The 13839-nt window shown below is 44.1% G+C and overlaps 2 protein-coding genes across 2 annotated transcripts in view; one reads left to right on the top strand and one right to left on the bottom strand.

Moving 5' to 3' along the window:
• The window catches only part of SH3BGR (SH3 domain binding glutamate rich protein), a 63890-nt gene extending 62770 nt beyond the window's left edge, over positions 1-1120 (bottom strand). The window contains exon 1 of the mRNA XM_059392361.1: positions 1041-1120. Coding sequence (XP_059248344.1) covers positions 1041-1094 — 54 coding nt within the window. The 5' untranslated portion in view covers positions 1095-1120. The remainder of the gene's footprint in view (positions 1-1040) is intronic.
• LCA5L (lebercilin LCA5 like) overlaps positions 583-13839 on the top strand; it is a 40257-nt gene continuing 27000 nt past the window's right edge. The window contains exons 1-2 of the transcript XR_009402607.1: positions 583-633; positions 1068-1156. The gene's annotated coding sequence lies outside the window, so the exon portion shown is untranslated. Of the gene's footprint in view, positions 634-1067 lie in introns of the transcript that reaches the window.

Raw genomic sequence — 13839 nt, 5'->3', positions numbered from 1 at the left:
TAGTCATTAAAAATCACCTGCAATTCCATCATCCAGGTGGTTTTTAATTTTTCTTCGTACTTCGCTGTACATTCTAAATTCTATGCAACCAACAGGCATTGCTTTGGGATGAGACTTTCTTTCCCCAAAGAAATTCATCTCTATGAAGAGAGAGATTAACGGGAGTGTTCTGCTGTCTGTTCCCTTCTTCTTCAGGAAGAGACGACGAGTCTATACCCGCCCGCCTGGGTCCACCCCCTACCCCGGGAACCTGGCGTCTACACCTGCTCGCGCCGCCTGGCAGCCAACCGGGAGTTGGGTCCGCGCACCTCCCGGTAGGGAACACGCGCCCTGGGCTCGGATTCAGAGCACCAGCAGGCGGGCGAGAGCGGCCGAGAGCGTGAAGGGACAGCTGCACGGCCGCGGGATCCGTTCGTTCGCCCCAGACGCGCCCGCGGCCACGGCGGGCCGCGGGCGGTTCCGGAGCCGAAGTCGCCACGCTCAGCTCAGCAGTGCGCAAGCGCGCGGCCCTCGGCGCCCCGCCCCGCCCCCCGGCTCGGCCGGTCCCAGCAGGCGCCGCGCGCGGGTTTCCAGAGCGACGCGCGGGACCGGGAGGCCGCGGGGTGGGCGCTGCCGCGGAGCCGCGCGGAGCAGGTAACGGCCCGGCCCGGCCCCAGGCAGAGCCTCCCGCTCAAGCGTCTGGGCCTCTCGGTGCCTCCGGCCACTCAGCCCTGGCCCCTGCCCGGCTCGGGCCGCGCCGCCTGGCTCTCCCTGGAGTCGGTAACGTAGCGGGGCCGCCGCCGCCTCTCCCGCAGAGCGCGCCCGCCCGGCCCGCACCCGGGGTCTCCGCCCTCGCCGCGCCGCCGGGGCCCCTGCGCACGCGGCCCGGCCGTCGGGGCGTTCTCGCAGGGGCGGCCCGCCGCGCCCGGGGACCCACGGCCGCCGTCAGCGCCGCCCCCGGCCGCGGGCTCCGGCCGGGGCTTGGTTGGCGCGTGAGGCCGCTGCGCGGAGGCTCGCGCCTGCCCACCCGCTTTGGCTTCGCTTTCGTCTTTCCTTCCAACCTTAGCGGCTCGTGTCCTTATCCCCAGCCCGAGAAGGGGTGAATTCCCTGACATTTCTGCGGCGTGTCGTCTCCTGCCACCCGGTGCCAGCCGGTGACTTAAGGCCCGCGTTCCTGCGCTGCGCGGCCCGGAGCCCTGGTGTCTGCGCCCGCTGCCTGTGCATTCGTCCGGCCTCTCCGGCTCCGAACCCTTCCGAGCGCCCGCGAGCCCGAGACGGGTGTCTCCAGCCCCGACCCCTCCCAGAACCTCCGCCCCGGGCTCTCGACGCGTGGGTGTCTAAGGCTCGGCCTGACACTCCCGCCGACCCGTGCCGGCCTCGCTTCGCCCCACCCGGTTCCCCGAAGCCGCTCTCCGGGTGGTCTAGGCCTTGAGGTCCTCCTTGACCCCCGTGGTCCTGCCTCGCCGCATTCAGTCTGTCAGCACATCCCTCGCATCACACACACCCTGGACCGAGGCACAGCCCCCCACTTTCCCGCCAGCCCCCACTCCTCACCCCGGCCCAGGCCGCCGTCTGCCCCCGCCCGGATTGCTTCGGTAGCCGGCTGACGGCGGTGTGGACAGTCTGACTCTGTGCCCTTTCTCGGTCGTTGCCAGTGAACCAGGTTTCCTCGTGAGGATATGTGTTCCGTCGTTTACACAGATAAAGATAATTTTTAGTAGGTATGTTGAAGATTGCAGCTCTTAAACAGGTAGCCAGAGCTACGGAAGTGTGGGAGTGTTAACAAGCTGAAAATGGGAAGATGCCCCTTAGCTTCCTTGGGTGTATGACTGTCCCTGCATCGAACCTTGACAGGACCTTTTAAAACCATACAGAAGAGTAAAAGAATCCAGAGCCTCCGTCCAAGTGAGAAAAAGAAGACATGTAGGAATTTAGGTTCTGTCTACTCCCTACTCTTTGGTTTTTGGTTTTCTAGAGAAGCACCAAAAGAAGAAAATTGTAATGGAGACAAGTGATCAGCCCAGTGTTGGTCAATTTGACAGGGAGAGCCTGGACGCCGGTACTCCAGTCAGTCCGTCCCAGAATGATGCAGGGTCCTTGTCTTCGGGGAGCTAATGGCCCGCACACACCTGTACCCCGCCAATCGCAAACCCCAGCTCCCATTTTTTCTTTTTCCATCAAGCGGAACCCCAGCTAACCAAAGTAGCATGGTGGGATCGCTGCAACTTGCAGACGGGCTGTTTATAAACTTGCAAATCACGAACCTCCACTTCGCTCAGATTTAATCTCACACCTTTCCCTCACGCAGTCACTTCCTAGAGGAACTAAAGCCGTCTGATGGGAATCTGCTCAACCCCAGCTACCACAACTGCCAGCCTTACCTACAGCCATACCCATGTTATCCCCCCATCCAAGGCCACCCCTCCCTGTGCTTTGGAATCCCCCCCACTTGTCAAAAACCTATCGCTTCGCTATCAGCAGTCACCTGTTCCATCTCAACTGGCTCTTTACCTTGGCTTTTAAACATACTCGTGTCCTTTCACAAAAGAAAGAGGAAGAAAAGTCTCCCTTCATTTTCCAGCTATTGCTCAATCTCTCCTTCCCTTAGACAGGCAAACTTTTTTCTTTTTTTTGAAGAATTGCCATCCTCCATGCGTCCAGGTCTTATGTCTCACCCCTGAACCCCCTCTATTCTGCCTTCCACCCTCTTTTCTAACTAAAACAAAAACCACTGATCAGACATTTCCAGGGCTTGTCTTGCTCAGTCTCTCAGCAACATTTAAATTTGGCCACGCTGCTCCCATCTCTTAAAACACTGTCTTCCCTTGGCTTCTGAGCCCCCATCTGCCCTGCGTCTTTCTGCTTTTCCTGCTACCATGCTGGCTGGCTCGCTTTCCTTTTCTGGGCCCCTTTATATTGCAGTTCCTCAGAGCCCAGTTCTCATCCGTTCTCTCTCTATGCCCCTCTTACTCTGACATAAAGCACAAATCCATGCCCACCACCTTTATACTCTGGACTCCCAACTTTTTCTCTCCAGCTTGACCCTCCTTTCTGAGCTGAAGCATATGTACAACTAGCAGAATGGCCTTGCCTCTTAATACCTCAGACACCAACTCCGTGTGCAGAAGACAAGTCTCCCACCACCCCTCCCAACCGGGACCTCTTCCACTGGCACCAAGGATTCCTCCTTAACCTTTTCCCTCACCCCTGCATCCAGCGGGTCACTGAGCCCTGGTGACATTGTCCCCTGTGCATCTTTCACTTCTCTTAATTGCCACTGGCACCTTAGTCCAAGCTGCCACCTTCTTTCTGCAGCCTTCTGAAATCCTCTCCTCCTTTCTTTATTCTGTTCTCCACACTGCAACCCAAGTAACCTTCAGGAAGAAGAACAAATTATATATCTCTTCCCCAGCCAGCTCACTGCTCACTGCTCACTGCTCACTGCCAGCTCCCCGTTGCTCTTGGAGTGATGACCCAAATCATAAACCTGCCTCCTGAGGCACTGCAGCTGCTCACCTCCACCTACCTCTGGAGACTCATCGGGACCCCCTGGACCCAGCCACGTGGGCCTCATCTACCCACCAGGCCTTGGAACTGTCCTCTCTCCATCCGCAATGCACTTCCTTCCCCTACTCCATTCCTTTTCGGGTGGTTAGTTCCCACTGACCTGTCATATCTCTGTTCAGATGGCCCTTCCACAGAACTTCCAAGGTTGCCATCCTACGTTCACAGAATTGTATCTCTTTCCTCTGAAACACTTAGAACAGTCACTATGTGATTATTTTATTAACAGCATATAAGCTCCATGAAAAGAGAAGTGTTCGTATTCATGACATCCCCCCATACCCCATACGGTTGCTGGCACTTAGAAAGCTCTCAAATATGTGTTGAAAGAATGAATGAAATGAACAAATTAATGTGTATGATAAGTGTAGGGTATTTTAGTACAATTTATTAGAATAGAATGAAATTCTAGGAAAAAATAGCAAGTCAAAAAATACATATTTTTTAAATTAAAAATATATATCTATGTATGTATACATATATACATACATATGTGTGTGTGTATATATATATATATATATTTTTTTAAAGATTTTATTTATTTATTTGACAGAAATCACAAGTAGATGGAGAGGCAGGCAGAGAGAGAGAGAGGGAAGCAGGCTCCCTGCTGAGCAGAGAGCCCGATGCGGGACTCGATCCCAGGACCCTGAGATCATGACCTGAGCCGAAGGCAGTGGCTTAACCCACTGAGCCACCCAGGCGCCCCCTTTTTTTTTTTTTTTTTTTTAAATCCGGTCAACACTGAAAATTAGAAAGAAATGTGGCAGTGGCCAGGAGGGGGAGCTGAAATGCACACTTCTAGAAACTTAGCCCTAAACTCATTCAATTTTTGTGCAAGTCACGTGGTATGTTGCACTTGCCTCCACTTGGCAGAAGTAGAGAGGCCCAATTTCTCCTTTCTCATCCTCAAGGCAGTTCTTTGGAATACTCAGTCTGGTAATGAATTCAAGGTTTTTGTTGAAAATAAGTAAAATATACCAAGTTGTTAAATGACCAAACCTACATCACATGGCTCTAACCACCCTAACATAGAACATGGCACATTTTCATATTATCAAATAAAACTTGAACTTTGATATAGGTATATTTAATTCATGGATTTTTGTGATGGATGGCCTTTAGAAGTTACTGGGCACAATTAACTAACTTCAGATTTTGAACAGTTTGAGGCCAAACAGCTCGCTGTGCCGGAAGAACTGACACTAACTCACGCATCTGGCTACATGTGCCTTTTTTTTTCCTTTTATAGCAAACTCCCCTTCCTCTTAAGCAGTGTTAATTCTTTTTTTTTAAATTAACATATAATATATTTTTTGTTTCAGGGGTACAGGTCTGTGATTCATCGGTCTTAACAATTCATAACACTTACCATAGCACATGCCCTCCAATGTCCATCACGCAGCCACCCCATCCCCCCCACCCTCCCTTTGCCTCCAGCAACCCTAAGTTTGCTTCCTGAGATTAAGAGTCTTATGGTTTATCTCCCTCTCTGGTTTCATCTTGTTTCATTTTTCCCTCCCTTCCCCTATGATCCTCTGTCTTGTTTCTCAAATTCTTCATGTCAGTGAGATCATATGATACTTGTCTTTCTCTGATTGACTTATTTTGCTTAGCATAATACCCTCTAGTTCCATCCACGTCACTGTAAATGACAAGATTTTGTTTTTGATGGCTGTGTAATATTCCTGTGTGTGAGTGTGTGTGTGTGTGTGTGTATGAGACGTCTTTATCCATTCATCTGTTGATGGACATTTAGGCTCTTTTCATAGTTTGGTTATTGTGGACATTGCTGCTATAAACATTAGGGTGCACGCACCCCTTCAGATCACTACATTTGTGTCTTTAGGGTAAATACCCAGTAGTGCAATAAGCAGTGTTAATTCTTAAACTTCCCTTCTTCAGTATTAGAATGACCAAATTTCTGAAGCAAAAAATTAGAACACATAATCTTAAAAGTGGTTGTAATGCTTGAAATAGTGTTTTTGAAAGCCCTTAAGATAGGTGATCGTTTCACCAATATGATACTATTTTTATAAGCTACAGGAAGAGCTTTTCTATTCATTTAATACTCTGCTTAATTTTGTGTCAAAGTGTCTGTGTTAAAGAGGTTTGTTAAAGAGCTCAGACCTTCCTTTGTACTATAGGAAGACCCTCAACCTGGATCTGGCCGCTGATTTCTCATGACATGACTGTGGCCATGTTCCTGGCAGAAAGACCACTAAAATGACCCTGTGCCCTTCTCAGGCATGGGGAGGTATGTGCTGTCTACCTGTCCCATCACAGGGGTTGTGAACCTTGATGACCAGGTCAGAGTGGTATCTGGCGGGTTTCTCTACAAGGTCACCATCTTTCCCTTTCTCTTTGATTAGTAGGATGCCAAATTCTGTTCCTTATCAGTTTGACATTTACTGGCCTTTAACATCCATTGACAACCCTGCCCATCTCAGTTACCTCTGTGATAGTTGTCAAGTTGTCGCCTCTATTCCCACCACTCCTTGTTCGCTTATTAGTTGTTATCCTACCATAAGGAAGAACTTTCTCCTCTTTCCTCATCCATTTAGTTATTCATTATATCAGGATGGACTCCCAGATTCCTACTTTATTTTAGTAGGTTGTCATCTTGTATCTTCATTTATTTTGATGCTCAAATTGTCCTATATTTGACCAGTGAGAACTTTGTTAAGCTGACTTCTATGTCCTTTGACACATATCAGTCTTCTCTTGGACTTCCTTTATCCCAGGCCTGGAGTTACTCATTCCTCCTAGGATCCTGATTCTTCTTAATGGAGAATGCTATTTTAGTAGAGTTTGGTGCTCAGTGTGCTCATTGTTACTGGGGGACCATTGCTTCGAGGCCCTCAGGGAGCAGAGTTAGGAAAAATACATACACATGTACACATAGATCTATAACTGTTTCTGTCCATGTGTGTGTATTTTTAACCCACTATTCTTATTCAACTCAGGGGTATAAGTTTTGGTGGGTTTTTTTTTTTTTTTTCCCGTGTAAGTAAAACTCTTGCAGGTGGAAATAAACTTGGCCTCCATAATTCTAAATATATTTCCTCAATTCACTTCTTTGCTCTGTGTAGTTAATTTCCCAACCTTGCCAGCTGGCTTTCAGCCTCTTTCCACGTCTTCTCCACCATCTCCCCCAACTCCCCTCCCCACCCCCATACATTTTTGTTTTCTCAGCCTCCAGGCCCACCTGCACCAAAGTGTCTGCACAAGGGTCAGCCCTCTTGCTTTTTCAAAATGTGCATCCTGAATGATGGTGAGAGTCTGCTGTCTTCTCCAATTAGTTTTTCCAAAACCAGCAATCCCACCAAATCCAAAGAGTTGGGTCATGTTTTTCCTGGATGTAGCCTGGGCGAGCATAGGCAAGAAGGTTTTGGGGAGCATTAAGTTACTTCTTGAAAACATTTGAACTCCCCCTCCTCTCTGACTTTTTGAAATTTGTAATAGTGCATTTGATTTATTTTCTAATAGCCTGCTCTTAGTCTCATTTTGGTTTGTGATGTTTTTGCAGATAATCTGTATTAGTCTCCTGTGTCTGCTGTAACAAACACACGCTCAGTAGCTTAAAACAACACAAATCTATTCTCTTACAGTTCTGGGGATCAGAAGTCTGAAATGAGTCTTATGGGGCCAAAATTAAGGTGTCAGCGGGGGTGGTTCCTTCTGGAGGCTCCAGTGGTGAATCCATTCCCTGGCCATTTCCAGCTTCTAGAGAAGCCTGTAGGTGGCCTGTAACCCCTTCCTCTGTCTTCAAAGCCAACAGCAAAGTGTTTTGTTTTTTTTTTCTGACTCTGCTTCCTGCATCATACTGCTTCTTCTGACCAGCGCTTTTGGGGTCCTCACCCCTGTAGCCCTTGTGTTTGGCCCACATGGGTAATCTCCCCACCTCAAGGCCCTTCATCTGATCACTGCGAAGTCCTTTTTACTCTTCAAAAAAGTCCTGGCCACAAGGTCTAGGGATTCACAGGTTCTGGGGATTAGGACATCATTAGGCTGGCCTAGTTGCCTTATTCAGCCCTACATGGTACCAAATGCAAGTCTTATATCTTAAAAACAGGATTTTAACTCCTTTCATGGCAGGTGATGGGCAGCCCACAGATACTGATTAGAAAATGAACATCTCAGGGCACCTGGGTGGTGCAGTCAATTAAGTGTCCAGCTCTTAGTTTCAGCTCAGGTCATGATCTCAGGGTCCTGGGATCAAGCCCCGTGTTGGACTCTGCTCTCTGCATGGAGTCTGCTTGGGATTCTCTCTTCTCCCTTTGCATGAATCCCCCTCACTCTGTCCCTCTCTTTCTCTAAAATAAGTAAATCTCTATAAAGAAAAGAAATTAACATCTTTTAGGGTTTTTTACATACCGTACATGCAGAGATGCATCTTATTCTTTCATGTTTTACACTGTGCATTAGCAGTATTATTATTAATCATAGTCATAATGATATATTATCCAACCCTTTAATTTTTGCCATTCTGATGGATCAAACTGGAATCTAATAGTTTTCATTGCATTTCATTAATTAATTGAACATCTTTTTATATATTCCTGGTGTCTGTTTCCATATTGTGCCTGTTCTGTAATGTGTTTGTATACTTTTTCCATTTTACTAATGCATTATTATTACACTTCTTTGTAAATTAAGGAAATTAGCTCTTTGTCATATGTCTTGAAAATAGTTTTCCCATTTTCTCATGTCCTTCCAACTTTGATTTGTTGTTGTTGTTGTTGTTGTTGTACAGAAGGTTTAAGGTTCTGTGCACTGCTTTTATTATGTCCTTTGATGGTTTGTTTCTAACATTTACATTTTCACTCCATCTGATACTTACTTTAGTGTAAGGAATACAGTAAGAATTTGCTTTTGGTTTGGTTTCCAGATGTCTGGCCTATCCCCCCCTCCCATCATTTATTAAATGTACTCTCTTCTCCACCTTTATCTTACACTAGATTTCACTACATATGTGCTTCTGTCTCGGAACTCTATTCTGGCACATGGCTCTGTCTCTTCAAGCACTACAAGCAGGCTGTTTTAGCATCTGGGCTTCTGTCTCTGCGTCTGGCAGGGGTCATCCCTCCCAGTCATTCTTGTTCAAAATCCTTTGGACTCTCCATATTTATTTTTCCAAAAGAATTTAGTGTCATTTTGTCAAATTTCAAAAAAATTACTCTTGGCATTTTATTAGGAGTATTTTGATTATGTAGATTAAAGTAGGGAGAATTTACAACTTTATCATCTGGGTTCTTATGTAAGAATACCATACATCTTTCTACTTATATAAATTTTTTATTTCTTTCAGTAGTTTTAAAGTTTTCTCTATATTATTTGTATTAAACCTGTATCAGATACTTTCAGATTCTTAGCTGATACAGTAAGTAGGATATTTTTATCTATTTTCTGAGTCATTTTCATTTGCATACAGAAAAGATTGATTTTTATGTCCACTTAATAACTATAAAACTGTAGTTTTTATTGAATGCTCTTTATGTTACAGTGTTTTATAGGGTTTTGTAAATATACAATCATGCCATCTGCACATGATAATAATTTGCCATTTCTTTTCAAGTGTTTATTCCTCTTATTTCTTTCTCACATCTAATTTCATTGTCTAGCACCTCCAAAACAGTATTCACTAACAGAAGTAATAGTGGGCATCTTTATCTTAATCATCTTAGCAACATCAGTTAATGTTTTACTATTAAGCATGAAGCTAGCTTTTAAGTTTGAGATGTGTATTTGTTTATCATGTTGGGAAAGCATTTATTTAGGGCATCTTAAGTTGGGCCAGGAGTCATGAAAACTTTGTCAGGAGTAATAGATACAGAGATAGGAATTAAGCATAGAAGCAGCCTGACCGTTAATATATTTAATCAATGTTTATTGAACACCTCCTATTTCGTGGGAACTCTTCTGGGCACTGAGCAGTAGACAAACAGTCAAAAGGCTGCAGTCATGAAACACACAATTCAGTGGGGCAGTCAGGCAGGATATAAGCTAAATAACTATAATATGTATTATATCATATGAGATGTGCTATAGGGAAAAATAAATTGGGAAAGGAAACAGCAGTGTTGAAGTATACAGCAATCCATAAACAAATGAGTATATATAAATTAATACAGATTCAAAATGTTTAATATTCTTCTATATAAATGTTCATTTGTAAGATTTTGACATTTTCCTTTCATAATATTCTAGGTTTTTTTAAAATATATTCTTTCCTTAAAAAGAGACCAAAACATGTCAAAAAATACTGCCCTGGAAACTTCATAAATACTACAGTGTGACGAACCCTCAGCTCAGAACATATAGTTGATCTTCATACATCTTAGGAACGTTTGATAAAGGACAGCAGGTATGTATTAATTCATTTTAAAACATTTTAGCATATTTTTTGGTCTGCTTTTGTGAAAAAGCAGAATTGAAGGCAATGACACAAAAGTATAATTTCAGAGTGATTCAAATGTATATCTTGATCTTGAACATTCTTCTTTCTTTTTTTTAAAGATTTTATTTATTTATTTAACAGAGAGAGAGAAATCAGAAGTAGGCAGAGAGGCAGGCAGAGAGAGAGAGGGAAGCAGGCTCCCTGCTGAGCGGAGAGCCTGATTCGGGACTCGATCCCAGGACCCTGAGATCATGACCTGAGCTGAAGGCAGAGACTTAACCGACTGAGCCACCTAGGTGCCCCAAACATTCTTCTTTCTAATTCTATAACTAAACAAACATGATACATGAATGTATTGTTCTGCTGGGCAGCCATCCCTTTTTGCAGTGCATTCCAGAAAAGCATATCATCAGCTGGATTACATTTTTTCAATTTAAACGGTGTTTTTTTTAAAGATTTTATTTATTTATTTGACAGAGAGAGATCACAAGTAGATGGAGAGGCAGGTAGAGAGAGAGAGAGAGGGAAGCAGGCTCCCTGCTGAGCAGAGAGCCCGATGCGGGACTCGATCCCAGGACCCTGAGATCATGACCTGAGCCGAAGGCAGCGACTTAACCCACTGAGCCACCCAGGCGCCCTTAAACGGTGTTTTTAATTGTGGGTTGTATTCATGAGTCATAACAACAAAGAAACCACTGTAAACCCTGTTATGATAGAAACAGTGCAATTATGCTTCAACGGTAATCAAACAGCACTTTATACTATAAACACTCGTCAGTGTTCAAAATATAAATGTTGCCAAAATATGAACTATACAACACCATAAACTGGAATATCAAAAACTAGTCTGCTCACTCTATAGTAAGCACTAATAACATAATTACTAACTACTTATTTTTAAAATCTTGAAGGCAGAGATTTGCTTTCTTCATAACGCCAGTGCCTGCTAGATACTAAATAAATGTTCTTTGGGGTGCCTGGGTGGCTCAGTTGGTTAAGCAGCTGCCTTCGGCTCACATCATGATCCCAGAGTCCTGGAACTGAGCCCCACTTCAGTGTCCCTGCTCAGCAGGGAGTCTGATTCTCCCTCTCCCTCTGCCCCTCCCCCTGCTCATGTTTTCTCTCTCTCTCTCTCCTCTCTCCAGTAAATGAAATTGGAAGGAAGGAAGGGAGGGAATAGGAAAGAAAGAGGGAGGGAGGGCGGAACATCTGAGTCACACTCAAGGGGAGGGGATTACACAAGGACATGAATATCAGGAAGTGGGAATCAGTGGGAGCCATCTTAGAAACCACCGTCCACACCGAGTACATTCCAAAGACAGCCTGAGAACGGTATGTGATGACCCCTTCTTCATCACTGGAGGCACTGGAATGCTCCAGTACGCCCTTCGGTGGAAAAGTGACAATGTGGAAGAATCACCTGATGTTTCCCCCCGAATGAATGTCCACAGTCAGGTGATCATTATCATGACAACAGGAAGGGTCCTGATAACCAGTGAAGTGGACTTCCGGTCTTCCAGATGTACCTGACCACCTTTTCCTAAGCCAATACCGTAAACTGAATGTAACGAGCTTGATGTGATTCTTAAGAGAAGGATTCAGGAATAGAAATGGTTTGGGAAGTTAAAGCACAACTTCTTTGTTCTAACATCTAGTTCCTGCTTATACTGTACAAGGCAGATGTCCACTGCCTGAGCCTGGGTGGAAAAAGGGTTTCCACGTGGATATTCCCTAGGCTTTCAGCAGGAGCCCCAAATGGACTTCTCTCATTCCCTGATTCTGCTTCTCCCCTTTATCTCTTCCCTCTCTCTCCTGATAACTTCTCCCTTCCTGTTTTTCCCCTCAAGATTTGCCTTACTTCCCTAGATAAATAATGAACAGAAGGGAACTTCCTTAGTCTGATAAAGGAAAACCTACAGTAACATCACACTTAATGGTGAAATACGGGACCCTTTCCTTCTCAGATCCAAAACAAGACAAGGACATCAACTCTTACCAACACTTGTAACCAACATTTTACTGGAGATTCTGGCCAACTAATCAGGCAAGAAAAAGAAATAAAAGGATCCATGTTAGGAAAGGAGAATTCAACTCTATTTACAGATAACATCATTATCTGTGATAGAATCTATAAAAAAGCTGCTAGAACCAGTAAACAAGGTTACATGATGCAACATCAATATGCAAATATCAATTGTATTTCTGTGTACTAGCAGCAAATAATTGGAAATTGAAATTAAAAGATAATACTACTTAACAATACCTGTATAATAGCAGCTATCATCCAACATATGAAATATTGGGGCACCTGGGTGACTCAGTTGGATAAGCCTCTACCTTCAGCTCAGGTCATGATCTCGGGCCCACAAGGGGCTCCCCATTCAGAAGGAGTCTGCTTCTCCTCCCCACTCATGCTTTCTCTCTCTCTCTCAAATAAGTAAATAAAAATCTTTTTAAAAAATATGAAATATTTAGGGATAAATCTGAAAAAAGTGATGTAAGAGATCTATGTACCAAAAACAACAAAACATTGCTGAGAGGAACTAAAGATGGCCTAACAAGCCAGAGGTATGGCTTGACCATGGCTAGAAGACTCAATTTTGTCAAGTTATTTGTTCTCTGTGAATTTATCTATCAACTCAACATGATCCCAGTGACAATCCCATTTGACAATCCCAATTGACAAGCTGATTTTAACATTCCCATGGAAACTCAGAGGACCTGAGTAAAATAGCCAAACAACTTGGAGAACAAAGGACAGAGTTGGAGGACAAATGCTCTCACATTTCAAGATTAATTATAAAGCTGCAGCAACCAGAACAGTGTTGTATTGGTGTAAAGGTAGAGAACTAGAGGAGCAGAGCAGAAGAGAGAGCACAGAAATAGACCCACGTACAGACATCTCAGTTATAAAGATGCAGACGCAGTTCGGTGGGAAAGGGTTGGTCTTTTCAAGAAATGGTGCTAGAACAATTGATATCCTTATTTTAAAAATATGAACTTTCATCAATTTCTGATCCACCATAATTAACTCAAGATGGATCAAAGTTAAGCAAAACTATAAACTTTCTAGGAGAAAATCTTTGTGCCGTCCAGCTATGTAAAAATTTCTTAGCTGTAACACCAGAAGGATCATTCATAAAAAAACAAATTGGCAGTTGGGCTTCATCAAAATTAAAAACATCTTCAGAAACTTTTAAGGAGTGAAAACACAAGCCACAGTTTGGAGAAAGTATTTGCAAATGTACATCTAATTTTTCTACATATAGCTGCCCAGTTTCCCCAGCACCATTTATTTAAATTTATTTAAATGGTGCTGGGGAAACTGGGCAGCTATATGTAGAAGAATGAAACTCGACCATTCTCTTACACCGTACACAAAGATAAACTCAAAATGGATAAAAGATCTCAATGTGAGACAGGAATCCATCAGAATCCTAGAGGAGAATATAGGCAGTAATCTCTTCGATATCAATCACAGCAACTTCTTTCAAGATATGCCTCCAAAGGCAAAGGAAACAAAAGCGAAGATGAACTTTTGGGACTTCATCAAAATCAAAAGCTTTTGCACAGCCAAGGAAACAGTCAAGAAAACAAAGAGGCAACCCACAGAATGGGAGAAGATATTTGCAAATGACAGTACAGAAAAAAGGTTTATATCCAGGATCTATAATGAACTCCTCAAACTCAACACACACAAAACAGACAATCATATCAAAAAATGGGCAGAAGATATGGACAGACACTTCTCCAATAAAGACATGCAAATGGCTATCAGACACATGAAAAAATGTTCATCATCACTAGCCGTCAGGGAGATTCAAATTAAAACTACATTGAGATATCACCTCAACCAGTTAGAATGGCCAAAATTAGCAAGACAGGAAACAACATGT

The sequence above is a fragment of the Mustela nigripes genome, chromosome 2, assembly GCF_022355385.1.
Source record: "Mustela nigripes isolate SB6536 chromosome 2, MUSNIG.SB6536, whole genome shotgun sequence".
Classification (NCBI taxonomy): Eukaryota; Metazoa; Chordata; class Mammalia; order Carnivora; family Mustelidae; genus Mustela; species Mustela nigripes.
This window is presented reverse-complemented; position numbering and strand designations above follow the sequence as displayed.